The sequence below is a fragment of the Siniperca chuatsi genome, linkage group LG9, assembly GCF_020085105.1.
Source record: "Siniperca chuatsi isolate FFG_IHB_CAS linkage group LG9, ASM2008510v1, whole genome shotgun sequence".
NCBI classification, from domain to species: domain Eukaryota; kingdom Metazoa; phylum Chordata; class Actinopteri; order Centrarchiformes; family Sinipercidae; genus Siniperca; species Siniperca chuatsi.
In genome coordinates, this window is record NC_058050.1 from 24,019,037 (window position 1) to 24,032,504 (window position 13,468).

The window sequence follows — 13,468 nt, forward strand, 5'->3', positions numbered from 1 at the left end:
GGCCACAAGTACCTCAGCGAAGTGTCTCATAATAGGGCTAACGTTAGACTGCTATATGAGATGACACGCTCGATAACAGTCACATTTTGGGTCTAAACACTATAATGAGCAGATTTACAGTAGTTCTGAACCTCTAACATGACACATTAGTAATATATTGGGATCTGATTTGGATCCCACATCCACTTCGTTCTTAAAGAAGAGCGACTGTCTTTTCATAAGCGGACCAGTCCGCTACAATCAACTTTCCCTGCATAAACTTATACTGGCCCCGGGCCTTCGGTTATGTCGGACCCTGGCCCACTTCTAAATCCCCTCTGATACGCATCTTCTAACTGCTTCTAACTATAACATTAGGTAACTGGACGCAACTGTCACCAATGCTAACATGGCTCCTCAGGGATTGAAGCTGTTATTTTTCTAATTTTAACAATCTAACCGGTGACGACACATTAGTTAAGGTTGTAAGGACTATGACCGTCGGTAGTTGTTGTTTATTTATTTTTTTAAATATGCAGAACTGTAATTTTATGGGTTATTGTTGTTCGGACGATTAAATTAAGATAGCTAATATGAGCTAAAGTCAATGTCTGTTTTTTCCACAATAACTATACAACTATACCACGTGAAACCAACATTGTTATGCTATTGGCTCACAAGCCTCGTTAGAAGCAGGAACCAAACTTCTGACATCTCACACAGAGATAAACAAAACATTCATTTTGGACCCGTTAAAAGTTTTAAAACGATTAATTCACAATCATAATTTTTTTTTTAGGAAAAGACTTTTATTCTGCCCCTTTCTTAAAGCTCTGTGGATGTAATATTAGTTTTTAAATATTCGTCTACATAAAAATGTTATTAATATAGCCTTTAAACAATGAATCATTTTTTGGCAAAGTACACCTCTTTGCATTTAAATGGGATACTGAAAATGAATATTCTCAGAATTACCGCTTATTTATCAGAATTCACCACTTTGCAATTAACTTGTCATCCTGCTGTGTAAACACAACATTAGTATTCATAGAAAACAAGACAAAAATTAAATCACTGTCTGTCTGAGACCTTGCACTTTATTTGAATTGAGAACCACAAGAACCACATGACTCTTACGTTGAAATGTTCTCTACTTCCTGTCTTTCAGCTGCTTTCTTCTCTGGTGCAGGGCCCTCTCACCTTTTACCTGGTGTCTGTCAACATCTCAGGATGCCAGCGATGTTCAGCTACTCAACCTTATAAGAGCCTCTTTTCTCCACCCTGCCCATCAACACCCCACCCTTCTCCTGTGTGATGTCGTAGCACAAACTGTGAAAGTGAACCATAGCGAATTATATATATATGAGAAAAAAAATACAAGCGTGTGCTTATATAGATGTACTAATCTTTTGTCTAAACAAAATCACTCAAAACCCAGACAAAAAAAGTCCACAAAAGTAAGTGAGAGAAAGTGAAGGCGTATGTGTTTAGATTTATTTCTAGTGTTGAGTCGAATGATGGATGTGCTTTGGTGTTCTATGCTCCACCCACGCCCCGTATGTGTCCCCACCTTCTTATAAAGGGGGAGGAGCTCTTCTTTGTCGCTCTCTGATTGGATGAGAGTAGTAAACGAAGCCCCGGTAGATTTTCGGAGAAACAAGTTGTGTGTTGTTTACAGAAAGGTCCTTTTTGATGTACATAGATTTCTCTGGCGAGGATTACGTCTCTATTCTGTATGTCTGTTGAAGAGAAATTTAAATGTGAATCTGACATGAAATTGTAAGAAGTCGTGTGAGTATCCTTCTAATTCCCGTCATCTTTTGAAAGTATTTGGAAACAAATATGAATACAGCTATATGATTAATATACTGTATATTAAGAAACAACTTCTATGGGCTTCTGAATCATACCAGACCAGGAAGTGATCCTTTTGTTTGTTTATTTTTTTTACTTGTGGTTCATTTTTCTATGTTTTGTTTGTTTTTTTGTCTTTTTGTCCAATGTTACTTACATGTTCTGTTTCTTTTAGAATAATCTTCCAGACTGCTGTCGTTATTTGCTGGCATTGCTATTAAAGAACATATCTTACAACTTACTTCCAGAGAAAATGCTTTAGTTAATCGCCACAGAGGTAAACTCAAACTGTCCCTTTTGACACTACCCATGTGGATATGTCTGTTCCCTGTGCTTTCATTATTACTATGACCAGGTCAGTATGGTTATTTTTGTATTTAGAGTAAGATATTCTATTGCCATACCAAACTCTTTGTTCAGACAGATCAAATCAGAACAAAAATGAAGTCACGTTAATATGTGGTTTGAAATGGAGATCCAGATTTCAAAGAATAGCAGACAACCAACATGGTGATCCAGCAGGAAGGACTTTAGTGGCTTTGTTCACTTTTCTCTGTGACTAGAAAATCCCATCACAAAACTCAGAACATATTAAAGGTACCCTGTCAAGTTTTTTCTAAACAAACAAAAGTTCTGTTTACATTAACTGTTTCTCAGCAAATAAGCTTTGTATGTATCATTGAGGCCTAACAAATGTGCTGAATGCATTTACTTCCTCATAAAACATTTGAAAAGCCGATTTATTCTTAAAACTTTGAAATCTACTTTGTTTACAAACTCATCAGAACATTGCCTCATAGCACTACTAGCGGTCAAAGTCTCCACAGAGTACATTTAAGTTCCATGTTACTAACCTGTTGCACCCTCTGCTGTTGGACAAATTGGGCCAAGTGACAGTGTGTATGCCTGCATTGCTGCTTTGATAATGTTATAATTACAGCAAATTAATGAAGATCACCTGAAAATGTAGAGACTAACACTGAGATTTGACAAAAAAAATCACATTTGATTGCTGTCTCAACATCATTTTTGTTCAAGTTCATTTGATTATTGCTGTCCTTTGGGCCATTGTCAATTGAACAGTCAAATTGTAAGTGGCCACATGGGAACGATTACTAATGTAAAGCTTACTCTGTATGTTGTCATTTCATTAGATTGAATAAGCAATTGGTTGTGAGAATCTGATGTGATTCAGAGAAAATAATGGGAGATTATTAACATTGTTCATGACTGAATTAAAATTGTATTTTTGTTTAGTTGTAAATTTATTTTATTTACGATGACCCTCCCCAGTGCATGTAAGCCCTTTGAGGTGCAATAAATTCAATGACGGATTGAACTGCCCATGAAGGATTTTCTTTTCTTCCATATCACGAAGATTATAGAAATGTCAGTTTGAAGGAGTATTTTATGAATTTACGTCCCACCACATCAACAGTATGTTCAAGGCCAGATTACCATCTTGGTAAAGTGGACAAATGCCCTTGGCCTCAGACCCTCAGGGGCCCCAAAAGCCCCAGGTGCATTGCATGTAAAGTCATTTGTTTTTTGGTCATTTCATTAATCCCAAATTTGTTAGGGCTTTTGCACCACTTAAGTACAATACGGACTAATGCAGATCCTGCATTTGTACCTACAGAAGAGCCCTGTGTCCAAATCTAGTTTTGTTTATTTGATTCATGTATAATTTTATTCATTTGTACATATTCCTAAATAAAGATGTATTAAATCAAATTATCACAAATTGACCCACAGAAACCTTGCAGCCAGGTAGTATTATTATTCCAGAATAGGTGCACTATGTCATATATTTTAAAGTTGATATGGCTAACTTGCTAGCAAACAGTTGCTTATTTACACATTCAGCAGACACAGGGCAACACTGTTCCTGTCAACCTGGTGAACGTAACTCCAATATTCACTATTAATTTTAGCTCTTTTGGTCTTTATCACCTGAGAGAAACATCTCTCTCTTTAGTCGCTAAATGCTCCACAGTTAGCTGCTAACTTTGCTTGTATGCTAATTGGTGCTGGGCAGGTAGCGTACAGTGGGTTTATCAGAGCTTTTTCACTGAAAACAGCGGCCTGCTGTTGAAAGTTACACTGATGAGATATTGATTAGTGCAGCTGTATTAGGAACATGGAGGCAACAGGGTACATACACAATACACAGCGGATGAGAGGTTGGGGGCGTCAAAAGGGGCCCAACAACAAACTTTTGCTCTGGGGTCCCCTAGCAAAATAATCTGGCCATGCTGTTCAGTGGTATGACTTGTGGTGACGCATCAGTTGTTGTTGAGTTAATAAGTTTAACAATTAATTAAATAGTACAGTAACTTATTGGTAGTGGTCCCATAACAATTGTTATCCACAAACCAGTGTATAATAGTAGAAATAATTTTTTGTAATCAGGATCATCATCACAAACGCACAAGCACACACACACACACACACACACACACAGTGTGTACAAATACTAATCATGGTTTAATGGTTGGTAGTTTTCAATCTGCATCATTAATTTCGGGTATTTGGTATTCAGATACTTGTATGAATTTTTGGAACATCAACAACAAGAAAACTAAAAAAATATCACATCCCAGATTTAAATTTGTTATTATATAACAATATTGCTTTTGTAATCTCATTTAACCCTTAGAATTAGAGAAATCGCAACAGCTCAAGTAAATTGTTAAATGGTTCAGGCCCATCTTAACACAACCCAAATATGTAGCCTCACATTAAATACATAGTTACAGTACTAGGCTATCAAAATATATTCTGAGAAGCCGCCCCCTCCCCCCCAAAAAGTTTACAATTCCATAAATTAGCACCACGTCTTCTGGATAAGCACCAATATAATTATGTGCACAACAATGAAACCACATTTCACTGCGTTGCAAGAACAGAAAAAAGATGGTGAGACTCACAAATCAGAAGAAGAATCTTCTATCCAGGATCCATAAGGACCTTTTCTCTATTTAGACAGAAAAATAGTCTTTTTTTAAAAGGTAGCTGTAAAAAACAAACTCAAAGTTCTAGATATACAAAATGCAAAACACCACTTGTTCAATTAAAATGTTTTAAAAAACAGTTATCTCAATATCTCTATATAATTAATTTGTAAAACAAAAGTTACATTAATTTCTCCTGGGTCTTTTGTCAAAGCCAATGCACGCGCTCTTCTTTACAGTGGTGGAGAATACTTGAAAATGCAAGTCTCTCCATACGAAACCTAACTGGAATATAAAATGAATGTATCAGGGCTTTGTTTACAAACATTTGAATATACACGCTTTCCAACATTGTATCCAAAAAGGTCAAATCTTTTTTAAAAAAAAAGAGTCAAAATAGAAAGCAGAACTGCAGATCTGAATGATCTGTAAATACATACAATACATTTTTTTTCTCAGTTGTTTTTTAGCAAATAAATTAGAAAAGCTGAAGAGCCACAGTTCTCTTGATGCGCTGACAAGTTCCTGTTGTCAACACTGAGTCTGTATGGCTGTGGGTTGTGTGTGTGTGTGTGTTTCATGTTCTTATATCCTGGTGGGGACTTTAACCTGAATGCACACTAACCCATGGGGACTTGTGTCACCGTGGGGACAAAAATTGAGGCCCCCACGGGTAGAGACTGCTTTTGGGGGGTTAAGACTTGGTACAGGTTACAATTAGGCTAAGGTTGTTGTTAGGGATAGAGTTAAGGTTAGGCATTTAGTTGTGATGGTTAAGGTTAGGGTAAGGGGCTAGGGATAGCATTATGTCAATGATTGTCTCCCACGGGGATAGTGAAACAAACTTTGTTTGTTGTGTGTGTGTGTGTGTGTGTGTGTGTGTGGAGATCAGTGTAGCAGGAGTCACTGGGAGGCACAGGAGGTAACAGGGAGACAGGAAGAAGAGAGGCAGTCGTCGGGCCCCTAGTTGGTGATGAAAGGGGGGTGAGAGTAGTTAGGGTGTCCCATGTATAGAGGTGGGTCTGAGGAATGGGAAAGGGATGGTGGTTAAGGAGGGATCCTGTGTTGTCTTAGGCCACCTGACACTCACTCGAGTCCCCGTGGACCCAGTAGCAGATCTGGGCATATTTGAGGGGTGTTATCCTCACCGCCACATTGTAATCCTGCTGCATCCCGTTCCCGTTTACATCCACCCACTGGTGACCAGAGAAAACCCCAATGATCTTCCTCTTCCACTTCTTCTTGCCAGGCTCTTTGAGGCGGATGTAGACCCCAGAGCCGCTGGAGCCCGGTTTGGCATCGCAGTATTGGTACAACAAATCATTGGACTCCTCAGAGACAGAGCAGAACCGGTACACCAGGTTGCCAGGCCGGTCATCATCAAAGCCAGAGAAGTGGATCCTCCCAGCAGGGAGCTTCTTGAGCGAGGGGATAACACCCAGATCCATGTGCTTGACTTTTGGGGCTTTCTTCAGCTCCAGAACAGCGTAGTCATAATCTGCAGCCAGTCCGTCAGAAACACCTTTGAACCAGCCCTTAGGCACCTGGGTCTGCTTGACCCTGGTCCACCTGAATGAAGGTTTCTCCAATTCTGCACTTCGCCGACTGCGGCTCTTTCTACGTTTCCCTTTTCCTTTACGGTCCTCTTTCCCACCATTCTCTTCCTTTTCCTGCACTTCCTCTTTACCTTTGTCTTCCTTTCTCCTTTTGCCCTTTCCTCGCCCTCCTTTCCCTTTACCTCGTTTGGACTTCAGAATACCAACACGCAGCTTCTGCACCCCATCTAGATAATCCTTCCCGTCATGGATGCAGTGGGCAGCTGTCAGCACATGTTTACGTGACACGAGAACCCCAGAACATCCTGTGGAGATCTTCACAGAGGTGGAGAAGGGATATTTGGTGGAAAATTGCTTATCGGAGATAGTGAAACGGGTATCTGTGCCGTACACCTCTCGTTTGTGGCGGGAGCTAGACGAGATGTTTCTGGACCAGGCAGTCACCTCATTGAGGCCCTGCACAGAAACTGAGGTATACGTGCGTGTACCATTCTCATAAACCGTCTCGTAGGACAGGAACTGCTCCAGGTCGTCCAGAGAAGTGGCAGGGAGGTGACGCTGACACTCAATCCCACAGGTCCCACTCAGCTCTGATTGAGGATGGGCTGAGAAGTTTGGGCTGCTGAGAGGCACAGTGCGTCTTTTCCTTACCAGAGGCACCTTCCACTGTGGCCAGGTATACTCATCGTCAACTGCATTCTCTTCAGCAGCTACAACCACCACCACAGCTAGCACTGTCACCGGGAACAGGACACACAGGGGTATGGGGCCCATTGTTAAGTTGGGCCTGGCTCTGAAATGTAAAGAGTAAAGAGGAAGACTTAGGGAAACTTTGTAATAGAGTTGGAGAGATACAAAGATTTATAGTTACTGAATATTTAACTTATTAGCTCTAGGAATGGTAATGTCAGTTGGTCAGTCGGTCCACCACTTTGGCCCAGAATGAAATAGCTCACCAACCACTGGGTGGATATATTGTACATTCATGTTCCCCAGACGATGAATCCTACTAACTTTGGTTATCCCCTGACTTTTCCCTCTATCACTTAAATGATTAGTGAGATGTCGGGACAACTATTGGATGGACTGCCATAATATTTGGTACAGATATCCATGGTGCCCAGATGAATCTTACTGTCTTAGGTGAACCCCTGACTTTTCATTTAGCGCCACCAGCAGGTCAAAGTTTTCACTTATCCAGTGAAATATCTCCATATCTACTAGATGGATTGCTATGAAATTTGGTATAGACATTCATGGCTCCCAGAAGATGAACCCTAATAACTTTGGTGATCCTCTGACATTTCCTCAAGCGCCACCATGAGGTTTACATTTGTAGTTTTGAGTGAAATGTCTCAACAACTATTGGATGGACTATCATGAAATGGCACACATTTGTACACACTGGCACATATATTTGTGTGCCCATCAAGATGAATTGTAATCACTTTGTTGAACACCTGACTTTATATATAGTGCCATCATCATCCAGTCAAAATTTCAATTTGTACAACACTTTAGTTTATGACCAAATACCTGCAAAACTAATTATGTTCTCATCAGCCTCAGCTGTACTTTGTGTTTAGTGCTAATTAGCAAATGTTAACATGCTAAACTGAGATGTAATATGGTAAATAGTATACCTGCTAAACAGCACCATGTCAGCATTGTCAGTGTGAGCATGTTAGCATGCTAACATTAGCATTTAGCTCAAAGAACCACTGTGCCAAAGTAGAGTCTCACAGAGCCGCTAGTAAGGCTGTAGAGTCCTAGCCTGGTTAATTTACGCTACGAAATCACATGACCATTCAAACAGATAATCAAGAAATTGCCTCACCTTAAAGTGGTCATATTATGCATTTTGGCTTTTTCCCTTTCCCTTATTGTGTTATATATCTTTTTTTGTGCATGTAATGGGAGTTACCCTCTCCCACAGAAAACACTGCTCCTGAACTGCCAGAAAACAGGTCGATTGTAGTCCAACCTTGAATTCTGTAACGTATCTACGTCACTATGTCACACTATGCAGCAATGTGCAGTGTGAGCAAAAATAGGGTGTTTTTTGAAAATTAAACCATGTAAACCTATTCTGGTACAACCCCAAAATAAAATTATGAACCTGCAAATGAGCATAATATGACCACTTTAATATTTTGATACTGCTTCTGACTGCCTTCACTTTAGTCTCTAAGTAAGTCCAACATGTGGGAAAACTTAGATTTCCCTGAACTGAGAAGGTCTTGTACCCAATGTTGATGCCTCCAGGTCTAGAAAAAATAAATACACATCCATTTACGGCCACAGAGAGGCAGTGTAGCCCAGAATATTAGAGACATCCAACCGGTCCACAGTTCTAGACTATCACTAGGGCAGCTCAGCAGTCTGTGGCAACGCAACACACTCAGGACAGTCCAGTTTTTTAAAGAACACAATTCCTCAAAATGCTTAAGTTTGCAGAAAAAGATTTGTGCCATTATGTATATGAAGAAATAACACTTAAAACATTTCTCTGGAGTTGATACAATAGCTGTGTGGTTGAGAGGAGATTTATGTCCTCTGAGTCTTGCTGGAGGCTGCAGTCAGCGATGAGGAGAGGATGAACACTGATCCTCTGAATGGGCTGAGACAGTGGCTTGGAGGTTTGCCACAATGGTTAACCTTCTTCTTCAGTAATGACTATATCTGGTTTCCTTAGCTTCACTCCTTGTCCATGCATACAAATTACATCAAACATAGAGACTACGCAGGCTGCAGACAGCCTGCTGGTTCATGCTTCTACTGTATGAGTGAGATGTTGCCAATAATCCTGATAACCCTATAAAGAAAATTACAATTTGGGTACGTTCTAATAGATTCAGCAGACCATCACTTAACTACAGAGTAGGATGGCTTCATTTTGTCAGCATGTCTGTGGTGATGAAGTCACACCGGCCATTCCAAACACAAGGAGAAAAAAATCATTTGGATGCCGTTCATTGAGAAGCATTGCAAGAGGAGTACAAATTCAAGAGTTAATTTCAGAAGTCCGGAGTTAAAAGCCACAGTGATTTCATTTATTCTGGCTGTTTGAGAGGTTTAAATGGTGTGTGACAGACAGGCTGACATCTGGGGTATCCAGCTGGAGCATCAACCTTTGGGGGGGCAGCCTAGATTGGCCAGGGGGTCCGCAGACACACATTCCCTTTCAATTACATGTTAGTGCAGCGTGAAAATGAGACAGTGCCTGGTTTGGCAAGGTGTCAGGCGAGCTGAGACGGAGAATGTACAGCATCACCTGTGGAACAAATAGATGCCTCATCATCCGTTGCAGAAACACTGCCCAAATTCCCTTTTTTAGTTGAAACTACAAATTCCAGGTTTGTCAGTAAGTGCATTGTCATCCAACTGAGCCCAATTGCAAAGGAGACTATTTGGCTTAAGTTTACTGCACAGTGTCCAATAAAACATACCCAGTGGCCAACATCTAACCAGCTCGAAACAGACGGTAATAAAATACAAGCCCACAAGAGCTGTAAAACAGTCTCAATAAATGAAAATACAAAAATGACCCTTAGTTTCTGTTCAACTTCACACTCCCACTGCCAGACTCAGACATAACACAAATCCAGAAGAAAGCCTGTAATTATTCAGCATAGAGTGGAAACTGATATGCTGCCATGATGGCTCTTGGTCTTAGAAGGCGCTCATTTGAACTATTTTCCACTGCAGTCAGCTGAACACGAAGCGGTGCCCACTCCATCCCTCAGCGGAGGGAGTCACAAGAACTACTCGAGACACCCAGGAGACAAAGTGACCAAAGGATGGCGCTGTAGCACAGTTGTCCATCTCCAACTCAGTAAGCATGGGTCACCATCTATTGTTTAGTTCAACACCAAGTTTATTGAAAGGGGTGATTTCATTCATTTTGACCTCTTTTCACAACTTCTACATCTCAGGCGAAGAGTTTCCAGTGTTACATAGAACAACCCAGCAAACAGACACTGCCAGTGGTTTACAAAAAAAAAAGTCTGATCTTCTAAAAGTCTAAGCAAAAGTCTGAGTCGTGTCTTTTCTCATTTCAAAATAACAAAAATCGCTATTAGCATTATAATGCAAATAAATACCCCATTCAATTAGATATCCAATGAAATGTGAAAAACAACATCTGTACATCCACATCTGTTACAGCATAGCGACCGTATGTCGAAAGAAGAGGGACAATGTGTCTATTTAATCTAAAGCCACCTATGCAAACTATCGTTCAAAATATTAAATATGAACTGATTAAATAACGTCACTTAAAATCAATAATAAACTGCTTCAAAATATAGATATATATAAGGAATGTTGTGCACCATTTAGGATTACTACATAATCCGATTAAATCCCTCGGAAAAAAAATCAAAAAGTGCATTCACAAAGAAAAGAAGAAACAATCCAGACGGACAGAAATCGATTAAAAAAAATGAAAACATAAAGATATTAAATAAACTATTAAAAAACAAAGAAATAAAGAACATATTTCTCGCACGGTCCCATCAAGAGATCGTAATAACTATATAAAAAAAAGGACAAAGACTTCCTACCTGCTTGCATCCGATTGATGGATATGCCAAATCCGCAATGTATTGTTTGTTTTCCCTAGAAATATACAAATATGATCCCACTAGAAAACAAACGAGTGCTACTGCATCCCAGACGTCCTGGTATCAGCAGGGCGACGGCTCCCTTCTCCTCATTGCTTCTTCAAAGAGGCTGAGAGAAAGTCGCAGCCGGGACGCTCCGCTCAGGCTGCACTTGATGCTGAGAAGGGAGGGGGCAGGGGGAGGGGGGAAAAGTTCTGAAAAGGACGGGTTTTTTTTTCCACTTGTGACAAAGGCTGTTCACATATGGGTGGGACCTGACCAGGCGATCTAACCAAAGGCTGACTTGGGTTAAGTCAGTGGTCTATTCAGCAGCAACCCAGTCGGGATGTGCTGGTATAAAGCCGGCAGCAGCAGAGCCTCAGTCAATGGAACTTTCAGCGGGCTGTGAAGGAATTAGTTCCACTGCTCTCTACAATAGTTTCTTAGGCGTTTCCATTCTGAGCCATGCGAGCCTCAGCATCTGCAGCCCTTTCTTCTACAAGTCCAGTGTAAACACTGGGGATATAGCTGTACCCGAATTCAGTGTGTATTGGGCAATTTTACTTTCGCAATGAACATACATAAAAGTTAATTTGAAAAAATGAAAAAAACAAATTTTTTTGTTTACATTGGGATCATGAAGCTTAACATTCACACACTGTTTGCTGTCCTTTTTACCCCATGTACAGTAAACACACAACAGGGAGTTGACCTAGGGGCCAAGGCCCCTCAAAGGTGTCAAGATCAATCGGATACTGTAAATATGGGTCATGAGACAATATTAGGCAAGAAGAAAATACGTTGTTCTTCTATACAAATTTCCATTCATTTTGTCTGACTTTTCTCTAATCTTTATTTGCTTGCTGCCTCCACAGTGTAACAAGAAGCGATGGACTGTGATCAAATCATTTTTGTGTTTAGTCTTTGCATTATGCAGGGTCAAGACCAAAGGGAAGAAACCTCTGGCTGACAGAGGAAGAATGCCATGGTGACTTGTTGAAGTCTCAATGAGCCAAGAAAAGACACGGAAAATATGTGTGTAATGAGGCAGAGAAAGAGAGAAAGGGGGGAGGGAGTGTGATGATGCACATCTGGCTCAAGAGGGAATGAGGAGTACAGGATGTCATTCGGATGTAAAACTGATCTTTGCGTAATCTGTCAGGCTTCACACCAGTTCCACTGATTTCAACAAACTGGTTACAAAATTACACCTGTTCCTGAAACTGTGTGTGTGTGTGTCTGTGTATGTGAGAGAGACAGACAGACAAACAGAAGACTTGGGTGGCTTGCACACCTGACCAGCATGTTAAGCATCATGATGGATGCTCATCCATGTCAACCCGTTCTCATTCCCAGGTCGTCAAATACCGATGTTTTATCCATGTGGGTGGTGATCACACTCGTGCGTGTGTACACGTGCACATGCAACTGCAAAGCTTAATGTGTCCTAAACTGTGTGGGTTAGAATAAGAGGTACATTTTCTACCTCCTCTTCTCTCTGGGTGTGGTCCTGATTCTTCCTTCAGGCTCAGTATGTTAATGAAATATACCAACATTTTGGGAGACTGACCCATTGGTCAATGAAAACACACTGTGGCTGTAGGGACTGTAGAAAAACAGGGTTCCCTCTTAGATTATTGGCTCGAGTGCATCATGCTAAGACTTTTGCATAGTCATACTCATGCTCAGCATATTAAGTTATACAGACGGCCACACAGACTGTGGAAAAACATTGTGAATGTGACATCACCCATAGCTTTCCGAAGGGACTTTCTGAAGCTTAAGCTGGGTTCACCACTCACTGCCATCTTTGTCAAATTACTGAAGCCACAATATCTAAATTATTTAGGCAACGAGCCGGGAGGAGCAGAGGTGGGATGAACACACTGCCACCACCACAGTTGAGTATGATAGCCTGAAACCATTTTGAATTGAGTAAACAAGCCCCCTCTAATACCCCGAGCTATTGTGGAACAAAATAAGTCAAGTCAATTTTATTTATAAAGCCCAATATCATAAATCACAAATTTGCCTGTAGAATCTGTACAGCATATGACACCTTCTATCCTTAGATCCTTGATGTCTTTATAACTGAATAACCTTTTAGATTTTTAGAGAAAAGCAGTTTCGTTTTTCTGTTAAATTTAACAGACAGAGTTCTCTTGGGGCCAGCATCTAGTGGCCATTCGAGGAACTGCAGCTTCAGACACCCAAAGGTACCACTGTGCGCTGTTGTGCAGTTTGTTATGAGCCTGTCAAAGTTAAATTTGTCTTGTGCAGTGGTTTCACACTATTCCAGTGATCTACAGGTGGTGGTAATGTGCCAAGAAACGCAGCAATTTGCCAGTAAAGGCAGAAAAGAAGAAGACTGCTAGCTAAGAAACATGCATTTAAACAATGAAGGATTTAAAGTACTTAAAATATCGGCTTTGCAAATGTTTTATGAGGAAGGACATTGAACACTGAATGTAAACAGAACTTTTGTTTGCTTACAAGAAAGATGGGCAGACAGTGTGCGTTT

At 40.5% G+C, this 13,468-nt stretch overlaps 2 protein-coding genes across 17 annotated transcripts in view; one reads left to right on the forward strand and one right to left on the reverse strand.

Moving 5' to 3' along the window:
- The window catches only part of snap91a (synaptosome associated protein 91a), a 56,528-nt gene extending 53,351 nt beyond the window's left edge, over window positions 1-3,177 (forward strand). For all 16 annotated transcript variants that reach the window (XM_044207016.1, XM_044207017.1, XM_044207023.1 and 13 more), the window contains one exon: window positions 1,148-3,177. The gene's annotated coding sequence lies outside the window, so the exon portion shown is untranslated. The remainder of the gene's footprint in view (window positions 1-1,147) is intronic.
- Window positions 3,178-4,301: 1,124 nt separating this feature from the next.
- Window positions 4,302-13,468, reverse strand: part of prss35 (serine protease 35) — a 36,239-nt gene continuing 27,072 nt past the window's right edge. The window contains exon 2 of the mRNA XM_044207037.1: window positions 4,302-7,136. Within this exon, the coding sequence (XP_044062972.1) occupies window positions 5,858-7,136 (1,279 nt within the window). The 3' untranslated portion in view covers window positions 4,302-5,857. The remainder of the gene's footprint in view (window positions 7,137-13,468) is intronic.